This window comes from Oryza glaberrima, chromosome 8 (genome assembly GCF_000147395.1).
Source record: "Oryza glaberrima chromosome 8, OglaRS2, whole genome shotgun sequence".
NCBI classification, from domain to species: domain Eukaryota; kingdom Viridiplantae; phylum Streptophyta; class Magnoliopsida; order Poales; family Poaceae; genus Oryza; species Oryza glaberrima.
In genome coordinates, this window is record NC_068333.1 from 22,876,908 (window position 1) to 22,897,167 (window position 20,260).

Sequence of the window (20,260 nt, forward strand, 5' to 3'; positions counted from 1 at the left end):
AAAAAAGAAAAGGTTTTGGTTTGTTTAAAAGTGTATCTTGATGCAACCGATTTGTCCAGGAAATGAGATAAGTGTGATGCGTCAAGAGCGGCATGCATGAAGCCTGAACTTAACTGACTAACCGGAAGTTTGTTCAAAAGTTTCAGAGTAAAAAAGAGAGGAAAAAAAGACGTCTTTCTCCTCTTTTGTGAACTGACAAAAATGCAGACCTTCATGTTGTGCATAATTCATTCATTTATCAAGTTGATAAAATGGTATTAATAGTGTATTATTGAATAGTACGTTCTAAGTAATGAATTTTCATTCAACGTGCTGCTATTAAAGCATGTAGAAAAAACAAATTTTAAATTATTTATTGTAGCTTTCTCTGAAGTCTGAGCCGTACGTCCAAAATCTGTTGTCACGGTCATAACTTCAGTTTCTTTTCTCTAACGTAAGTGTTGTCGTATTGGTGAATGCCATAAATTATTCAACTGATAACTCCAAAGGGCATGAATGTCTTGCAGTCATCCTTCCTAGTGGTGGTAGACTGGTAGTATTTCTCAAGAAAGCCCCTCTGATCCTTTTCCTACTCCCAATATAAAATATCTCTGAATTCCAATGTGAAATTTCTCCCACAAATCACAAATTCCATTCATCTCGGTAGAGACATAAAATGTCATAAATTGCCTGAAATTTACTGAACATTGAACAAAATGTTCAGAGAGCAATTTGTGTAAAATGGCAAGGGAAGTAAATGAGTGGGGTATTATTGTGAAATAACTACAAGTGTAGGGTCATAGCTCAATTCAGTTACTATCTGCTGGCTGCTGCTGCTGCTGCTCCACTTTTCTCTCTCTTCCTTCCCAGTGATTTCTCTCCTTCTTTCAAGTCTTTTGACCGTTGTTGCATTGCATCTCTCTCTTTCTCTGCCACCACCACTCACACTCTCTCTCTTTCTCTCTCTCTCTCTCTCTCTGCACAAAGACTTCTTCCATTTCTTGTTCTTGTAGACTTGTACACACGCATACCAAAGGAGGAGAAAGGGATAGAGTAGAGTAGAGGAGGGAGGCCTGAACTTCTGTCATCAGGTATAAGCTTATCTGAACCTCTCATCTTATTTTAATATGTGAGCTTATAGGTTTGCATTTGCATTCCTCCTGCTTTGCTTTTGTTTTCACCTTTCTCTTTGTGTTGTTTAATGCTCGCAATTGATGTGGTTGGATGAGAGGTTTTGTGGGGCCAAAGTGGAGAGAGAGAGAGAGAGAGAGAGTGAGAAAGATGAGGGTGTGTGGTTTCTTCTTGCGAAGCTGTTCTTGATCTTTAGCGAATTTTGTGTGCTCCCTTTTGAGTGCTTCAAGAACATGTATGTATGCCTCTTTGTCCCTGGTTCCCATGGCCTTCCTTCCCTTCTCCTCCTCTACATGGACTCGTCTGTCTCTGCCTTTGCTTCCTCCACACTTCAGAATGATGTGCTCCTGTGCTGCCCATGTCCACCTGATCTTTATGCTTGGCTTTGCCTTTTTCTCTGGTGTTGCAAGATTGGGAATTGAGCAGAGATTGCCATGTTTTCTTGGTTCTTGATGGCTTGCTCTTGTTGTGTGTCCTGTTCTTCCCCACAAGATTTCATCTTTTTTCCTCACTCTTGTTTAAGTTAGGATTGTACTCTGGTTTCTCAGGAGATTGTAGAATTGGTTTTATTCAGTACATTGCCTGTTCATATATTTGCTCCAAGATTTTGGTCATCTGTTTCATCAGGGATTCTGAATGTTTTTTTAAATTTTTTTCTGCAAGGAGAACCACGATTCTGAATATTTTAGAGTGAGAATTCGTCTGTAAGCTCACGGGTCGCGTTTGTCTACCATTTGATTTGTCCGTTGTAGCAAGATAATTTGACATTAAGTTGGAGGCTTGGAGCTAAGTCCAAGACTTGTTTTTTCTTTTGGGGGCACTATGAGACAAGAGCTGTTACTTATTATTACCCATAATCATCACCTGAGCTTTGTCTTTGGCCTGTAGTTTTTACATCACAAGATTATTATTTTTTACTTCTGCCTGATTCCTTGCTTATACAGCAGAAGAGTGTCTAGCATGGTCCATCTGTTCTGAAATTTAGAATTCTGCACTTATTTTACTGTTAAATCTTCAGAACTAAATCATTCGTTTCTTCTGTAACTTGAAGACAGTAAAGATGATTCTGTCTGTACTGTTTTACCCTGAAAAAAAGTGTGACTTTGGAAGTCCAATGCAGTACAACCCCTGGTGTGTGTTCATAGCACTAGCCTCACACACTCACACTCCATACTGTGTACTGAACTGAATTTAGTTTAGTTGTCAAGTCCGTTCACTTACTGCAAGTTGAAGGTAGTAGGGCCAAGGATTAATATTCCTCACTCTCTTGCCTTCTCAGCCCTCTTTTGGGAGAAAAAGAATGCTGGTGCTACCGAACAAATGTGTAGTGTAGCGTATTTGCAGTGGGGTATTTCACCTGCAAAGGAGCATCTTTCTGTAGCCTTGTAGCTTTCACTCCCCTTTCTTTGTAAAGATATTTCAGGTTTCCAGATAAATAGATGCATCTCATGCTCTGTTTGGTTTTCAGTAGCTTGCAGTTGTTGCCTGTGGCTTCTGAGTGGCCAGTTTTTGTGGTTGTATTCAACCAGTTTCAACATTCATGACTGCTGTTGCACTTCATTAGCTTATGCCTAAGCTCCCTTTTGCTGCATGATTTGATTGCATATAATCATTCTGCATTGTTTCTGCAGCTTCTGAACTCTGGGGAACTTGTCAGACAGCAGGGTTGATTCAGGTCATCTTCTTGCTTGGAATGTGCTCATCACCAAATGTCGATTCTTGTACAGTATTAGGTAATTTCTGCAATGTTACATGACTCAAATACCTGGTTTCTTCAAGTCAGAACTGACCTGTTACATTTTCCTTCTCCAATGTTTTTCCACATGTTGAACTCAGAAGTTCTGATCCAAGCATGACGGGTTCTTGAAAGTTGAAACTACACAAAGGCTTTGGAGACATGGGATGTGCTGCTTCCAGGTTAGAAGATGAGGAGGCTGTCAAGATGTGCCGGGACAGGAGGGACTTCATCAAGCAGGCGCTGGAGCAGCGGAACCGCTTCGCGTCGTCTCACTTTGCCTACATTGAGTCCTTGAGGCGCGTCTCGATGGCGCTCCAGTGGTTCGTTGCTGGGGATGATCACCATGAGCTCATATTTGACCCCTTCATTTCTTCCTTGAAGCAACAGAAGCCAGAGCTGCTTGGCCTCCCTTATGGTTCATATGAGAAGAGGACAATTCATGTCTCAAAGTACCTGAGGTCAGGACCAAACCCGTCGGTATCAGTTGAAGAGCAACCGAGACCCGTGGAAACAATCCGTATTGAGTCACATTACCCCACAGTTAACTTTGGTGGCATGGACAGGTTCTTCGCAGCGCAATCCTCGCCAATGAGGCCATCTTCTTACTACACACCACCTTATGACAGGCCAAATTATCCACCTCCATCACCCCAGGAGCCAGTGAGGAACTCTTATTACATGTCCTATGACAGGCCAAGCTATCCAGCTGCATCACCCCAGGAGCCAACAAGGAATTCTTATTACGCGTCGTATGATAGGCCAAGCTACCCACCTCTGTCGCCTCAGGAGCAGGAATCATCACAGTGGGACTTCTTCTGGAACCCATTCTCATCGCTGGACAGCTTTGCGTATCCGCGACCTCGGAGTAGCTATGACAATGTGGTCACCGACGATGAATTGGCACGATTACAGCGTGTAAGAGAGGAGGAAGGAATCCCGGAACTTGAAGAAGAAGATGATGAGTGTCAACAACATGAACAGGTGCACCAGAAAGAGGAACAAGTGGATGACGATGACAATGATGATTTTGATGATGACGACGATGATGACGATGACGATGACGATGATGGCGACGATGAATGTGATCATTCAGATGAGAGATGTATGCCTTCTAATGGGGGTGCTTGCCCTGTGAAGACTGAGGTCAATGGCAAGCAGGAAACAAAGGGCTTTGAATCCAAAGGAGTTCAGTGTGAACCGCGTAACAAAGTAGAACTTGAGATCAAGGCGCATAAGAAAGAACTGATGAGGAACAAAGTAGCAAATGCAGAAGAAACACCTGGTTTCACAGTGTATCTGAACCGCAGACCAGCAAGTCTGGCTGAAGCCATGAAGGATATTGACAGTCAGTTCTTGGGGATCTGCGATGCTGCAAAGGAAATCTCAGTGATGTTGGAGGCAAGTAGAGCTCAGTACTCAACCTCAAACGATCTTTCTGGTACTAATTTTACAAACCAATACTGGAATTACTTAAAACTATTTCAGATCTAACTCACTCGACTTACTAATGAATTTAATAATGCAGCAAAGATGCTAAACCCAGTCGCATTATTGCGGTCTGCATCATCCCGGTCATCGTCTTCCCGCTTCCTTCTTGCTCCCACAAGCTCAATAGAGGACCTCTATGACAATGAGACAAACAGCTGTTACTCTGAAGAATCCTGCAGTACAATGTCTGGAAGTCATCACTCCACTCTAGATAGACTGTATACATGGGAGAAGAAATTATACAAAGAAGTAAAGGTACAATCTCCACCAGGAACTAATACCAGAAGATCAATAGAAGTGAGTAGTGGGAATCATGCTTTGTTTTTGTCACTTGTAGGCAGGCGAACGATTAAGAATTGACTACGAGAAAAGGCTGAACCATTTGAGGAACCAGGATGTGAAAGGCGACGAGCCTTCCTCCGTCGATAAGACCCGTGCAGCATTGAGAAGTTTACATACTCGGATGAAGGTGTCAATACACACAGTTCAGTCAATATCAGCGAGGATTGAAGTTCTAAGAGATGAGGAGATGCAACCTCAGCTTATGGAGTTGATCCGAGGGTACGTTTCTGTAGTTTATTGTTCAGTTTTGGTGTCCTGCATAGTGAGAGTAGAAACACAATAATGCGCATATATTAACTATTGAAATGGGATCCATAATTTGATCAACAGAGTAAATAACCAGTTACAATTGTTTCAGCTATTAGGATCTCAGATATAGGATGCGTAGGTAATGTGATCATTGTGATGAAATAGGCATGCAGAAGTAGGTATGCACAACTGGAGGTGTTCTGTTCCTGTAAATGAATGTAAAGCAATCTACTATTTACAAGAGAGAGAGAGAGAGGGGGGGGGGGGGGACTGCATACAGATAAACTCAACAAGAACATGTTTGCAACAAATTCTTCAGTTTTGTAACACAACACAAGTTGAATTCGAAAGAGTTACTTTTTTTTTCCCATCAGCATGCTATTAAATCGTACAAACATAATTAAACAGAAACATAAACAGATGCAGCAAAAAAGGCTGACATTCTTAATCATACTGTCTTAGACGGGTACAAAAGCCATCTTTTACCATCATCACTGTGAGCAGGAATTATAGCCCTGCTCTTTTCATTGTTTTAGCTTAACCAGATTGTGTAGGATCCATCAAAAGTTTGAATTTGATCAATTCAACTCTCAGAAATGGCAAATGCAGCGACTTATAACAAAATGAAAAGAAGATATTTTCCCCCCTTGTTGCATCACTGTGATCTTGAACATTGGACATGTCTTGGCATTACGCAGGTTGTCACGGATGTGGCGCACCATGGCCGAACGCCACAAGGCTCAGAAGCGCACCATCGACGACGCCAAGCTCCTCTTCCTCCAGCGCCACCCCACGGCCGCCGCTGCCACCGCCACCGCCATCGCCCTGAGCGCCCCGGACGCCGCGACGCCGCCCCCGGCCGCCGTGGCGCTCGAGTGCGAGATCCGGGCGTGGCGCGGCGCACTCGAGACGTGGCTGTCGGCGCAGCGCGCCTACGCGCGCGCCCTCGCCGCGTGGGCGCGCCGCTGCCTCGGCATCGGCGGCGCCGGCGCCGGCGGCACCGCCGCCGCCGCGCTGCCGCTGGCGTTCGCGGTGTGCATGGAGTGGGGGCACGCGATCGACGCGGCGTCGGAGGCGCGGGTGATGGACGGGCTGGACTTCTTCGTCGCCGGCGTCGGGTCGGTGTGCTCGGGCGTGGCCACTGGCATGGAGGGCATGGCCGGGCGCGTGCTCTGCGCCGGCATGGCCGCGGTGACCGGCGCCATGGCCGAGTTCGCCGACGCGTCGGCGGACGGCTACGACGCGCTGGTGTCGGCGGTGGCCGCCGGCGCGCCGGGACGCCGGAAAGAGGAACCGACATGTGGGCCCCAGGTGTCATAGAATGGCTCAAAAAAAAATTTGCCTAAACTTGAGTTGGATTCTGCAGTTGCCTAAAAAATTGCCTAGTCTTAGTCTTGTAATGAAGAATGATTTGCAACGCTGATTTACTGTAGCTGGTGATTATTGACTTGAGGAGAAGTATTAGTTAGAGGGTTTAATTACCATGGTGATTATGTTCTTGGGTGTGATTCTTCTGTCAGTGAGAGGAAACTTCTGATATTGTTTTGTAAGTAAGTATGAGGTTAACAGGTAAAAAGGGTGTACTGGTTAATGTTTTTCCTTGAAGAGGGGAGTGAGTACTGTTTTAGTTGATTTTGTTAGGTGCTGGTCTGTTTTAGGTTGAATGAAATGTAAATTACTCATGAGCTATCTGGCAGAAACTGTAGCAGTATCAATTAGTTGATTTAATCCAGCAAGCTACTGCACTACTAATTGTTTCCTTCACCTCTCGCCAAAAGACCTACTCCCCCCTAAAAATAAAAAATAAACTCAACCAAGAAGAGGCTGTTGATTCCTCCTATTATAAAAATCTAGACGTGGGAGATATCACATTCTCGTTTAAATTGAGTTTTTTTAGATGGACAAAGTATGCTACATCATAAATCACATGTACCTAGGCTCTTTTTATTTCTTTTTCTGATTTCAGATTTGGGATGTTGGTTTGCATGTTTTCCGATATTTTGAACGGTGTATTTTTTTTAAAAAAAATCTTAGAATAACTTTTTTAACTAATTAATTCATTTGCTATACCCTTAAATAGCTATTGTATCATAAAGAAAAGCTAATTACTCTCTCTGTTTCATAATGCAAGACTTTCTAACATTACTTACATATATTTAGATGTTAATGAATCTAAACACATACATATATCTAGATTTATTAACATCTAGATAAATACGAGCAATGCTAGAAAGTATTACATTGTGAAACGTAAAAAGTACTCATCAATTTTAACTATCTCAAATAATGTCATTAGTAGTGCCATCACAATACACGGTGCTATATGGATGATGTATTGATTTATTCAGCATAACCGGTGGCTTCGTTGGCTTTGTTGATTAATTTGCACCGTTTTATAATTAGACTTGCTTCAGTACTCCTCGTATATAACTTAAATTGATTGGAAGGCGTGAATTACTCCCTCCGTTTCAAAATATTTGACACTATTGACTTTTTAGCACATGTTTGACCGTTCGTCTTATTCAAAAACTTTTGTGAAATATGTAAAATTATATGCCTACATAAAAATATATTTAACAATAAATCAAATGATAGGAAAAAAAATTAATAATTACTTAATTTTTTAATAAGACGAACGGTCAAACATGTGCTAAAAAATCAACGGCGTTAAATATTTTGAAACGGAGGGAGTATTTACATACTCAAATATGACAACATGTGGTAATGAAGAAACTGCCGAATGCATTTCATAACATTTAAGTGGAAACATCGTAAGATTGTCTACAGTACAGTTTGAGAACGAGTCAAGCAATTTCCATGCAAAAGGAGTAGAGTACCTTCCCTTCACGTATCTTCCAAAACGTATACGTCTAACTACAGCAACACAAGACAAGGTCAACACAGTTTAAATAACATCATCGCTTAGGAGAGACGATTTACTAACAGAACCACGGAAACTACACAAAGAAAATGAGAACAACTACCTATTTTTTTTAAGAACACGAACAAATATCTCTATATCGAGTATTACTTTATTTGTTTGAAAAAAATCAATTTCCAATTCCTACAATAACACCAAAAAATTATTACTATTCACCGATGAGATTGGGGCAACCGTCCATATAGTTAGGCGGTGGCTCTTAGTTTTACCTTGGTTAAAAAGCAACTATTTTTTAAAACTGACCTGACCAATATAATTATAGTTAGATAAAGCATGTTATCCAACCTTCATGATTCCCCCAATTATTATATATTGCAGCCCATAATGATATTATTATTTGTAACATAAATTAAAAAAGAAAACCAGTTAGCCAAACAAAATTATTAGAACCAACTGTTTATAAATATAGTTAAAGTTTTACCATTTGATATTCTTGACAAAAACAGATAAGCACAACTTAATTATACCTATTTATTTACATATTTTGATGTAAATAAAGAAAAAAAAAGAATGTACTTATGAACTACAAATAAAAGGTGTGAAATCCCATTACACGACACCAGCACCAGCTGTAGCGAGGGCTTCGCTCAACTCGACTTGACTCAAGCGACGCCGCCACCCCTCTCCCCTCGGACGCAGCTCCTCTACCTTACGTCGGAGGGACTACGATAGATAAGTACACCTTTATTAGATATAATTTATTTACTCATTTCAATTTAAATAAACTAAAAAAAGAGAGAATATACTTCCGAGCTATTACTCCAGTAAAACCCCAGAAGATTAGCCTAGCAGAGAGCGTAGCACTCGCACTGCACGCCACCACACCACCGCAGCTCACCTCTCAAGTCTCAAGTCTCAAGTCGACTCGACTCGAGCGGCGCCGCCACCCCTCGCCTCTGCTCTTCTCCTCTTCTCTTTTCCTCCTCTTTCGCTTTTGCTTCTCCAAACCCTCGCCTCTCTCTCTCTCTCTCTCCTCCTCCTCCTCCTCCGCCGGAGACCACGGGCCTCACCCTGCTGCTCCGAGCTCCCCCTCCGGCGGCGGCGAACAGCCACGGTCTGGCTCTAGGCTGCTGCTCCTCCTCCTGGGGTGGGGTGGGGTGTGGCCTCGTCGGCCGGCGAGCAGGTTCGGAGGAGATAGCCAGGAGGCGGCCGGGTGGAATCGGGCTGAAGGTATTTGTTCCTCTCTCCAAGTCCTAGCCCTTCTCCTCCGCGCCACCTCGTGAGCCGGCGCGGTGTAGATTGGAGATATAATGGATAAAAATTCCTTCTTGGATTGATTTTTATTACTGCTCCGTTTAACCCATCCGGTTTCGTCCCAATCCCCTTTCTGAGGAGCAACGACTTCGGTGCAAGTTTCCTTTTTTTTTTCTTCCTTTCTTTTTTTTTTTTTGGGTTGGCTAGGGGTTCAGCTTAACCCCCTCATTCCACACGTTACGTTCGCCTGTGGCTGGTGGACTGCAACATGTAGCCTATTAGTATTATGTATAACCTTTTATTGTGCTACTAAAAATCTTCATTTTTACGATTAGCCAATTCCACCAAATCACAAGTTTTCCTTACTGCCTCATTTGTATCCTTTTGGGAGGTCCTGAGGTTGTTTAGCTTAATGTTTTTATTTATCCACAGTTGTTTCTTTACCCTATTCAAGAAGTATAATTGGGAACTTGTTTGCTTGCACCAATCTAATATTGTTACCTAATGCATTATCGAACCTAGTAAATTCTGAATAGCCAGACTTGGAAAGTAGCAAAGTGGGGAATGGAAATTGCAAATGTATTCGATGGATGAACACTGAATATTCAGTTTCTCTTTGCAGTGTGATGGCTACAGAGAGCGCTGTCCGGTTAATTGGAGGAACGGGGTCTGGTAACTGGAGCAAGGACTTCAGTGCATTTGACTCGTCACTGGGTAGTCTTTCAGGAGAAGGTCTGGGGTTTGTGGACAATAACAGTGGCGTTTATGGGGGCTGGAGGGAGTCTGTCCCAAATCGCAGCGGAAGTGCGCCGCCTAGCATGGAAGGGTCTCTTGCTGCTCTTGGTCATATGATAGGTCAGCAGAGTGGGAACTTGGAAGCCACTTTAGGGGGGAAGCTGGGAAACGTGGCGGACAGTTCCAAATCTGAGGAGCAGCTACGTGCTGATCCGGCATACTGTGACTATTATGGCTCCAAGGTCAATTTGAACCCAAGGCTTCCGCCACCACTTATGTCTAGGGAGAGCAGACGCTTCATGAACCGGGTTGGCAAAGTTAAAGAATGGAGAGTGGTTTCTCAAGATGACAGCAACAAAGGTTCCTTGTTTATTCCTCGATCTACTCTGTCAACACACAGAGAAGAGCCTGAGGACGATAGGTCACCAAGGTTGGATTCAAGTTCAGCAGAGGATGCCCAAGGTTCTGGTAAAAGTGGATCCAACTTTGATAGCCATTATACTTGTATGAATCTTGGAGATTTTGCATCGGTGAGTGCTCCTCATGATCCAAACCTCTCCTGCTCCCCTGATGTCTCACATAAAAATATTTATGTATTTTATCGTCCTATGTTTTGATTTCACAAAGTATCTTCCAAAATTGCTAATGAACCACTACCAATGTCACCCAGTCTTTCAACTTGAGTTCGAGGATGATATGACACTATTTTGGTGAGAAAATATTAAGGTTTCCCATTTTATGGGGAACTGATCACTCTAATCTTAGTGCATATCTATATACTACTTTGAATATTGGTAGTGGCCAATGTTCACTATATGAATCAAATACAATATGGATAATTTATATCAATTGTTCCTCGCTACGAGCAACTGTGTAGCTCACATACATGTACAAAATTGTACCAAGTATGATATGATGATTAGAGTGGGAATACTTTTATTTTGCCTTTTGGGCTTTATTGTAAATCCTATTGCAACACATGGGTATTTAGCTAGTATTTGAGAACAAGAGAAAGGCGATGTGACAGTCAAACTATCAGTAGTAAAGTACAATATCCAAATTGCCAAATCACTTACATCTATATAATTATCGTAAATCTACAGTTAATTGCCTCAATCTTCTAGTTCAAAAATGATCATGAATTTCTCTGCTATTATTGTACATACCATACAAAAAGTGTTGAAGATGTTTGCAGTGTTCTATTTCTAAGCTGCCATACAGTGTTTTATATCTGCCACATGTTGCATGGGTTTGGAGTGTCCAAACCAGTTAGTGTTAAGTTGTTAACTCACAGCAAATTTTGCAGCAGGCAGCAAATAATTATGACATTTTCATCAGCTATTTTGCTTTTCTGAAAGTCACTAGCCTAACCAGCCCTACTTAAACCTTGGAATTTCCTTTGCTATTTTGCTATAGTTCAAGAGCTTGTCAAGATTCCTTATAACTGATCAAAGTTCAATTTGGCATTCCTTCTTTGCGGAGTGGAGTTCTGTAGTGTCTTTAGTTATTTACCATCTATAGTATAATAACTCTGTTATGTGTTACAGGATGCTGCCAATTGTGCTAATCTGTATTAGAACATCGTTGGTGGTTGAATATTTCATGTCATGGACAACTCTACTTTTCTGTTATATCTCTAAGGTCATAATGTTTAATTAGTTAATCTATGAAACTGTAAAATAAATAAAAGGAGGTATTTTATTAAAATTCATAGTCATTCTCATATGCACCCTACCAAAGTCACTAGTGTACAATGGCATGATAAATTGTTGAGCTTGGGATTTGACCAAATCGTATTTGGTTGTTTCTTTTGATAATGAATTATTGATTTCTTTCCTGTCTTCACTTGCAAATGAAGTTTGAAGTATTGCTTTGATTTATTTTCATGCATATTATAGTTGATATTCTCATCATCTGTTTTATATCTTTTTAGGAGAGTTTTCAGCAGAAAGCCGCTTCTTTGTATGACAGTTCTACTCATCCATCAAATAGCAATACTGGTGATGGTATATCTGACCATTCTGACATTAACTCATCAACGAATTTTTCAATTGATGCTGTCAAGACATCTGGGTTGAATTCATGGACACCTGTTCCTGTGACTAACACAGTGAGAAGTACGCATAGCAACAGTATTTCATCTACATCTGTTCCCAGTTCATCAAGTCCTGATAACAACCCCAGTATGCAAACTTCTCAGCAAGAGAAGCCTAGCATAGACATCAAGCATGGGAATGATGTGCCTGGCAGCGGTTCTATTCTGACTGAACTAGATACTGTGAACTCCAATATGAAGAATCTGAGGATAAGTTTGGATAGCCATGATACCATACATGTTAAGCAGCAGTGGCCGGACAATGTCTTGCAGCAGTTTGGCCCCTCACCTTTAGTCCAGGGTGATCCTATTCAAATGATTCCTCAAGGAACACATCTTCCCCATGTTCCTTTTGTTGAGAACTTGTCGCATACTCAATTAAAATTACCAACTGGTGACATGCAGCAATTTTTACCACCGCCTGGTATGACAACACCTTTTTATGCACCAAATTCTTTTGGAAGCCCTTACTATCAAAATTTGCATCCGGCTAGTGTATTGCCAACACCATTTGGAACTGCTGGATATGCTTTGAGTGGTTCAGCTTTACCACCTGTTATGACTAGCTATGCTCCCCAGGTTTCTGTTGCTACACCTGTTGACAGCCCTATTACTCCAAGCTTTAGTGGTAGACCATCTGGTTTTCCTTCACCAGGGAATCTTAGTGCAGGAGCAGAATTTGTTCAGCCATATAAAATGTATGGACAACAACTTGGGGTCACCATGCAGCCATCCGTTCCTGACCCAAACTTCTTTCAGTTCTTTCAGCATCCTTCTTTACTTTCATATGCTGGTATAAATCAATACAATACAATGGGACCAAGGGTTAGTGTTGTTGGAAATCCTGCTGATAGTTTTGATCCCCAAAAGGTATTATCCCAGCCTGCGTATCCATCTGATCAGAGGCTTCAACTTCCAAGAACTGGAATTTATAACTCTCCTGCAGCCAGAAGAGGAGGGGCCGCTCCAAATTATCAAGGCATGACACCATATGTTGGAGCACCAATGACTTACCCAACAAGCCCAGTGTTTCAGGGACAGACTTTCACTGGAGTATTTTCTCCTGGTAGGAGAAATGATTCTGTGAGATTCCAAACTCCCTCAAGAAATATGACCGCTTATTCTGGTGTTCAAGGGCAGCGAGAAAGGGAGAAATTCGATGACCCAAAGGCATGTTCCTTCCTGGAAGAACTCAAGTCTAACAGGGCTCGCAGGGTTGAACTATCTGATATTGCAGGCCGTATAGTAGAATACAGGTTAGTCTCGAGGTGTTCCTTTTAGTTGTTCTGTCTTAGACATGTCTACTCATATACAACTTTTGGTCATTAATTCCTGATGTATTTTTTATCTCAGCGCTGACCAACATGGCAGCCGATTCATCCAACAGAAGTTAGAGAACTGCACTGCTGAAGAGAAGGCATCTGTGTTTGCAGAAGTTCTCCCTCATGCTTCATCATTAATGACTGATGTGTTTGGGAATTATGTGATCCAAAAGGTATGCTGCTGTAAGAGTTAATATGTCAATGCCTATTATCTGTGGTAAAAATCATGTGTTGCATGTTGTGGTCTAGTCACTTCATCTTACATAACTATGCCTTGTGACCAATAACAACTCTGAGTTTTATCATATGTGAAGAAATGACATATAATATCTGCAGTTCTTCGAACATGGAACTCCTGAACAAAGGAGGGATCTTGCCACTAAGCTTGTTGGCCATGTTTTACCTTTGAGCCTTCAAATGTATGGATGCCGAGTAATTCAAAAGGTAATCTTTACCTTTTTCTTATTTTATCTTTCCTAAAATCAAGAATGCTTTTGAATACTTTGATGGCAACTATAAAAATATTGGACTGTGGGTATGCGGTTCTTTTTTTTATAGCAGATTTTTGGGTTTATCTGTGGAAAACTTTAAACTTAAATAACTGGTTGGACAATACCATAGAATACATGGGTTAGCGATAGATGGTTTCAGGTTGTCTATGACTGTGTGCCTTTGCTAGCTATACTTCTGATCTTGAAAGGTGTATTACTTATTGGCTATTGCCTATTGATTTGAAGTTCTGATGTAGCTTATTTAGATTTTTTTTTAACATCGATTATATGCAGAGTATTAAAGGTTACTATCAACCTTACATTAACCATCTAGCTCTACTGAATGTTCCATAGGTCCTCAGCCTTTTGAACTTGAGAACTTTGAAGAGAACTAAAATATTTTAGAAATTAAGAAATGTCTTTAAGAGAGTAGAAGTACTCAGTTGTACACGAGAAACAAGTGGTACACGAGATTAGAAGTACTCGGCTGTACACGAGATACACAAGGGTATCCATGTTCTATATCTGTGTATGCAATCATTACAGTATTTTGGGGAAATTTTGCCTGGGGAATTCAAAATAAACTACTTTTGTATGCCTAGAAATAGCTATTTTATGTCCTCCTGCAAGTATTGTGTGGACCTGGCGAATGTTCATTGGCATGACATGGATGCACATACATGCAACACTGCGACGAGAATACGAGATGCAGCTTAGTACCATCTATGATCTGTTACCAGTACTATATTTACCTAACTTGTATTTTAAAACATGTAGGCTCTTGAAGTTATGGAACTTGACCAAAAAATAGAACTAGTTCGTGAGCTTGATGGAAACATTATGCGATGTGTCCGTGATCAAAATGGGAACCATGTTATACAGAAGTGCATTGAATGTGTTCCTACAGAACATATTGGCTTTGTAGTATCTGCTTTTCGGGGGCAGGTGGCCAGCCTTTCAATGCACCCATATGGTTGCCGTGTTATTCAGGTAATTTCAGAATAATATTTGAGATGTGTTCTGTGCTAGAGCTTGGTGGCCAGCTTTCTCATTAATCTTTATCCTACTTGGTAGAGAGTTTTGGAGCACTGCGGTGGTGATTCACAAGGCCAGTGCATAATAGATGAGATACTGGAGTCGGCTTGCGTCCTCGCACAAGATCAGTATGGCAACTATGTTACACAGGTAAATTTGTCTACAAGCTGATGCAATACTTGCTGCCCAAATTCCTATTTCCTTGGCAGTACCCATCACAACTGCGGAATAATACCCTGTCAATCAGTCAATCCTGCCTTGCTGAAATATGATAATTTCAAACAGTTTCTTGACTAGTAAATGATCAGACTGTGTGTAACAGACGTAGAATGCATTGCATGTTATGAAGTGTGTTGGCTCATTTGTTGGCAGTTAGCACTGAAATCTACATGCATATCTTTAGTGAATGATGCCATAATGAAGTGACTGAACTCAATTTTATGTCATCTTGTATTCTTACTTGTCAGCTCGTTGTTTTTCCTTTCTCTTTTGTAGCATGTTTTGGAAAGAGGAAGGGGACATGAAAGGACCCAAATTATCAGTAAATTGGCTGGGCAGGTTGTTACCATGAGTCAAAACAAATTCGCATCAAATGTGATAGAGAAGTGCTTTCAACATGGGGATATGACAGAGCGAGATCTTCTGATCCGGGAGATTGTGAAGCAGACTGAGGGCAATGATAACTTGCTGGTATGTTTGAGAAGTTGATACTGTAAATCAAATATTTTCATTCAGTTCTCTCCCTCCCTCTCTCAGGCACAGGGAGCAAAGCCTGAATTAGCGGGATAACCAGTATGCAGTAGCATCCCGTGTTTTTAGCATCCACGAAAAAATTAGATAAAAACCGATATACTATTCACTATATCTAATATAGCATCTCTTAGATTCCACAATTTTCTTTCCTGCGGTTTTCGTACGAATTGATTTGCTAACAACCTTTTACACATTTAGGCGATGATGAAGGACCAGTATGCAAACTATGTAGTTCAGAAGATACTTGAAACATGCAACGAGCAACAGAGAGAGCTCCTGCTCAGCCGTGTGAAGGGCCATCTGCAAGCATTAAGGAAGTACACCTATGGCAAGCATATTGTGAGCCGAGTTGAGCAACTTTGTGGTGAAGGTGATCATCCTCTTCTACTTTTTACTTCTAACTGCATCCTCTCTTTGGTTTTCTTCAACCTTCAAGTGCAACATTCAATTGACTCTATTTATGCTTTGATACTTTCAGGAGACACCGAGTCAGATTCTTGAAAAATTAGCATATTTCTTCACTGGAGGTGTATGCTTGGAGCCCTCAAGATGAACAACCTCCAGTGCTTCCAGAAGGGCTAACAAAACTCTTGTCTCCTTCAGATTGTACATAAGTGACTCTCATTAGTTGGTAGCCTAGGTGCTAGATACAGTTTAGTGGTGTGCATCAGTGTATCTATGTTAGGGGTTTGCTTATTTATAGAATCAATAATGGTACTGTAATAGTTGGGTAGCTGTTTGCAAAAGAAGATTTAGTGGCTTGTATGCGATAAATTATCGACTGCTTGGTAATGTAATCGCTTGCTTAGTGGCTTGAATCGCAGCTGTGCGCCAATTTGATGTGTCCAATCATGTGATATTGTGATGCATATATTTGCTAGATTTATAGGCAGAAGCTGTTCATCCGCTATGAAGAAAAGGTATATAATTTAAGAACGAACTGTACTTTGGGCCATATTTTATTGCCAAAGTTATCATCTTATGTCTAATCTTTTCATTTTTGTTGCACAATGGGCCATCCTAAGATTCTTAACTCTTCACTTGCCATACGTAATGTCTTTTTGGCAAAGGTACGGCATGTGTATAAATGGTGAAGTTCGCCGGCAGTTGTTATTGATGTGTTCGAGGTTGTTGTGATATGATTTGAGGTGATCCATTGTATAGGAAAAGTAAAGTTACCTAGTCCTTCCATTTCAATATAAGATGTTTTGACTTTGGTTAAAGTCAAACTGTTTTAAGTTTCAAGTTTGATTAGGCTTATAGAAAAAATAGTAATATTTTTAATCCAAGATAAATTTATTATAAAAATATATTTAATTATCAATTTAATAAAACTAATTTTATAATATAAATATTACTATATTTGTTTATAAATTGGCCAAATTTAAAATAGTTTGACTTTTTTTTGCGGGGATAAAACAGTTTGACTTCGACGAAAGTCAAAACATCTTATAACCTAAAACAAAGGGAGTAGTTCAAAGTAAAAAGGTTGAATAAAGGGTGATCCAAAATAAAAATTTAACAACAAAATATGGCATAAAGTGCATTTCACTCATAATTTAATTATCAATGGTTAGAAACTCAGTATGCTGCCTTGGCAAACTGATATCATGAAATTTAATTATCACGTTTAAATCTTGGGATTTACCTGGTTGATCATATTTGTGAATAAAATGCATTCTTATTCTTAACCATAATCCACAAAGAGAACAAATTGACGAACGTATTCTAATCCACACTTAAATGAAAACGCCATCAAAATTTAAAAGATATATTGGCGCCAAATGCGCCACTGTGGGTTCAATTAGCCCTCAAACCCCTCAAGATTGCCACTCTGCCGTCGGCTCCTCGTCCGGCCAGCGCTGCCGGCGACGCCGCCGCCGTCGCCCATTTCGTCGAACACCCGCCGCACCATCCCCTCAATGGCGTCCACCGGCAGGAACTCCCGCCGGCCGCCGCCGGAAGCCACCGCGCTGTCGTTCGCCCTGAGGAACCCGGCGTAGGCGCCGCGCACCGCCTTCGCCGCCGCCGCCTTGATCTGCTCCCGGAGGTCGCCGTCCGGTATCTTGTACTCCGCGCCGTGCCGCCGCGCCCGCTCCTCCAGCGCGTCGGCGAACGCCGCCGCCTTCTTCCTCGCCTCCTCCGGCGACGGCCACGCCTTGGCCGCGCCGGAGCTGCTGCCGCTGACGAGGCGGACGAGCGGGCCCCACGCCGCGTCCTGGTACTCCCACGCCGCCTCCTCCGCCGACGCCTTGTACCGCCGCCGCATCGTGTCGTCGCCGACGAGGCTGGCTAGCTCCGATCCCCTGGCGCGCATGTAGATGTACCAGTAGGAGTTCATGGCCATGACGTGCGACGCCACCGCGTCCGGGAGCGCGCGGCGCGCCGCCTCGACGTGCCGGTGCAGCGCCTCCAGCACGTTCGACGCCGCCTCCGCGAGCGCCTCGCTGTCGCCGCCGTCGTCGTCGCCGGCGCCGGCGCGCAGCGCGGCGTCCATGGTGCCACGGTAGTCGTCGGACGCGAGGCACTTGAGGTAGTTCACGGCGTAGCGCACGATCTTGGGCACGTGCCCGGACTCGCCGGTGGCGGCGGCGGCGACGTAGTGCGTCTCGACGCGGAGGCCGAACTCGTAGAACGCGGCGGCGGCGGCGCGCGCGAGGGCGCGCTCCACCTCGCGCGCGCGCTCGCGGATGGCGAGCAGCGTGGCCGACTCGCCGGAGAAGAGCTCGTCGAGGCGGCCCCTCTCCCGGGCTACCGCGTCGAGCATGTCGAGCAGCCTGAACAGCCGCTGCGGCTCGCGCGCCGCGGCGGCGGCGACGCCGTCGGCGAAGCGGAAGAACGCGGCGGCGATGCGGGCGGCGATCTTGGCGAAGCACTCCGGCCAGACCGCCGGCGGGAGGGGCGCGAGCACGCGCGCGCAGAGCCGGCGCTCCGCCGCCAGCACGCCGGAGATGGCCACGTGGAAGTGCGGGCCCCACAGCGCCATGGCCGACTCGAGCGCCTCCCACTCCATGGCGTCGACGTCCTCCGGCGTGTACGACTTGAGGTACTCCGGGTTCAGCCGCATCATCGCCTTCGCCGCTCTCCTGTACCTCACCTGACGTCACAGCGACAGTTATTTCAGTTATTACTCGGAAAACTATTTTGATCCTTGAGGAGATGTCCCTGGCTTGTTTAAAAATTATCTAAATGGTTCTAAAAAATTCTCAAAAGAATTTGACAATATTTATATACCACACCATAGAATTTTAAGTCCAAACGCAACTCACACGACGTGACGACGATGAGATATAAAAAAGACAAATCTAACATATAAATAGTAAACCTTTTTTTTTAGAGAATGAGATTTAAGCTCAGAATTTTAGATGCTACTTAGCCCACTAGACTATTTACTCAGGTTATTGTAACCTCGAATAGTAACGCACTGTTCACATTTAAATTTGTCCTTCTCTCTCTCTCAACATATAGATTGGATTTGAGCTTGATTTTTTATGAATTTATAAATATCATTATGGTCTACATTATAATTTTTTCTAGAACTTTTTGCAACTATTTATATTGGATTTTAAAGAAAAAAAAAGTAAACAAACTAACTGCCACGGCGAGGAATGGTGACGTCAGCTAACCTTGACGTAGATATCGAGGCAGATGTCCAAGCAGTCGTTGCCGGCGAGCGTCCTTGCAATCCTCGCCGCGGCGTCCACCTCGTCATCCGTGCCCAGCTCGTACTCCTCCTCCACGTCGCTCACCTCGCCGCCGCCGCCGGGGTGCTTGAGGCGGAGCAGGAGCGCCTCGAAGAGGTCCTGGAGGCCGAGCAGCGCCTCGTCGAGCGGGCCCTCGAAGCGCATCTCCTCCGCCTCCGCCTCGTGCACCGCGCGCAGCGCCGCCGCCGCCTCGGCCAGCCGCCGCACGCGGCCGCGCCCGGCGGCCTTGGTCCGGCCGAGGAACCCCACCGCCTCCTCCACCCGCCTCACGGCCTCGTCCCCGCGCGCCACCGCCTCCTCGACGGCGTCGCGCAGCCGGTCCACGCGGCCGACGAACGCCGCCGCGCCCCCGGCGTCGCCCGGGTCCGCCGCCGGGAGCGCCGCCGCGGCCTCCTCCGCGAGCGCCGACACGCGGCGGAGCGCCGCGAGGAGGGGCCCCGCCGGCGCCACGGCGCGGTCGATGCGCGCGCGCAGGGCGCGCGCCGCCACCGCCTGGGACTGGAGCTGGGAGGACGACGGCAAGCCGCTGTACATGTCGCCGAGGCGGTCGCCGGCGGCGTCGATGGCAGCCTCGGCCTCCACCGCGGTCGCGAGGACCGAGACGATCGCGGCGCGCGAGGCACGGAGCTGTTCGAGAACCGTGTCGCCGCCGGCGATCGCCGGAGTGGAAGCGTGGGCGCACATGGCCGGCATATGGCGACGCCTTCCTCTGTGTTAACCACTAATAGCCATGCATTATATAATTGAACACTTAATGGGTAACTAGAGCAAATAATTTCTTAAGTAAACTTCATGGCAAAAAAATTTGAATTTCAATAAAATGCATTTTTTTTTTCTGTTTACCAAACAGAGCTTTCATTCAGTATCAACACAAACAGAGGTTGAGCTTAAACAACAACTAAACAGGTCGATCGTCTAATATATGTAAGCTTATAAACAAGAAGTTGCATGTACCTCCATTTAGTACAATAATAACAAGAGTATGCTTACGATTACTACATAGTTTCATGCAAGATTTTCTGAAGAATTATTGGAATGCATTCATCTGACAGTTAAAAATATA

General features: G+C 43.8%; 3 protein-coding genes across 6 annotated transcripts; 2 read left to right on the forward strand and 1 right to left on the reverse strand.

Annotated features, from left to right (window-relative positions):
* The first annotated feature begins 872 nt into the window (after positions 1-872).
* Positions 873-6,675, forward strand: LOC127782220 (protein ROLLING AND ERECT LEAF 2-like). 4 transcript variants are annotated; one of them, XM_052309313.1, is made up of 6 exons: positions 873-1,070; positions 2,742-2,843; positions 2,947-4,286; positions 4,374-4,591; positions 4,674-4,897; positions 5,626-6,675. In XM_052309313.1, the coding sequence occupies exons 3-6, from the start codon at positions 3,008-3,010 to the stop codon at positions 6,245-6,247; spliced, it is 2,343 nt and encodes a 780-aa protein (XP_052165273.1). In that variant the 5' UTR covers positions 873-1,070; positions 2,742-2,843; positions 2,947-3,007; the 3' UTR covers positions 6,248-6,675. The 4 variants fall into 4 exon arrangements, with proteins under 4 accessions (XP_052165273.1, XP_052165275.1, XP_052165274.1 ...); XM_052309315.1 differs by having other exon boundaries at positions 2,950-4,286; XM_052309314.1 differs by lacking the exon at positions 873-1,070 and adding an exon at positions 1,099-1,345.
* Positions 6,676-8,684: 2,009 nt separating this feature from the next.
* LOC127781889 (pumilio homolog 5-like) lies at positions 8,685-16,475 on the forward strand. The gene is made up of 10 exons (XM_052308950.1): positions 8,685-9,038; positions 9,685-10,327; positions 11,731-13,148; positions 13,246-13,387; positions 13,551-13,658; positions 14,483-14,695; positions 14,780-14,890; positions 15,236-15,430; positions 15,692-15,863; positions 15,972-16,475. The coding sequence occupies exons 2-10, from the start codon at positions 9,689-9,691 to the stop codon at positions 15,992-15,994; spliced, it is 3,021 nt and encodes a 1,006-aa protein (XP_052164910.1). The 5' UTR covers positions 8,685-9,038; positions 9,685-9,688; the 3' UTR covers positions 15,995-16,475.
* A 753-nt stretch (positions 16,476-17,228) lies between these two features.
* Positions 17,229-19,341, reverse strand: LOC127781890 (exocyst complex component EXO70I-like). The gene is made up of 2 exons (XM_052308951.1): positions 19,120-19,341; positions 17,229-18,590 (listed from the first exon to the last, which is right to left on the reverse strand). The coding sequence occupies exons 1-2, from the start codon at positions 19,339-19,341 to the stop codon at positions 17,298-17,300; spliced, it is 1,515 nt and encodes a 504-aa protein (XP_052164911.1). The 3' UTR covers positions 17,229-17,297.
* Positions 19,342-20,260: the final 919 nt, after the last annotated feature.

Excerpts from the sequence above, each read along its gene's own strand:
- LOC127782220 (XM_052309313.1), top strand. The coding sequence starts at position 3,008 with ATGGGATGTGCTGCTTCCAGGTTAGAAGATGAGGAGGCTGTCAAGATG. Across the intron at positions 4,287-4,373 it reads AACCTCAAACGATCTTTCTG|CAAAGATGCTAAACCCAGTC; the intron begins GTACTAATTTTA and ends TTAATAATGCAG. Across the intron at positions 4,898-5,625 it reads CTTATGGAGTTGATCCGAGG|GTTGTCACGGATGTGGCGCA; the intron begins GTACGTTTCTGT and ends GGCATTACGCAG.
- LOC127781889 (XM_052308950.1), top strand. The coding sequence starts at position 9,689 with ATGGCTACAGAGAGCGCTGTCCGGTTAATTGGAGGAACGGGGTCTGGT. Across the intron at positions 13,149-13,245 it reads GGCCGTATAGTAGAATACAG|CGCTGACCAACATGGCAGCC; the intron begins GTTAGTCTCGAG and ends TTTTTATCTCAG. Across the intron at positions 14,891-15,235 it reads ATGGCAACTATGTTACACAG|CATGTTTTGGAAAGAGGAAG; the intron begins GTAAATTTGTCT and ends TCTCTTTTGTAG.
- LOC127781890 (XM_052308951.1), bottom strand. The coding sequence starts at position 19,341 with ATGCGCTTCGAGGGCCCGCTCGACGAGGCGCTGCTCGGCCTCCAGGAC. Across the intron at positions 18,591-19,119 it reads GCCTCGATATCTACGTCAAG|GTGAGGTACAGGAGAGCGGC; the intron begins GTTAGCTGACGT and ends CTGTGACGTCAG.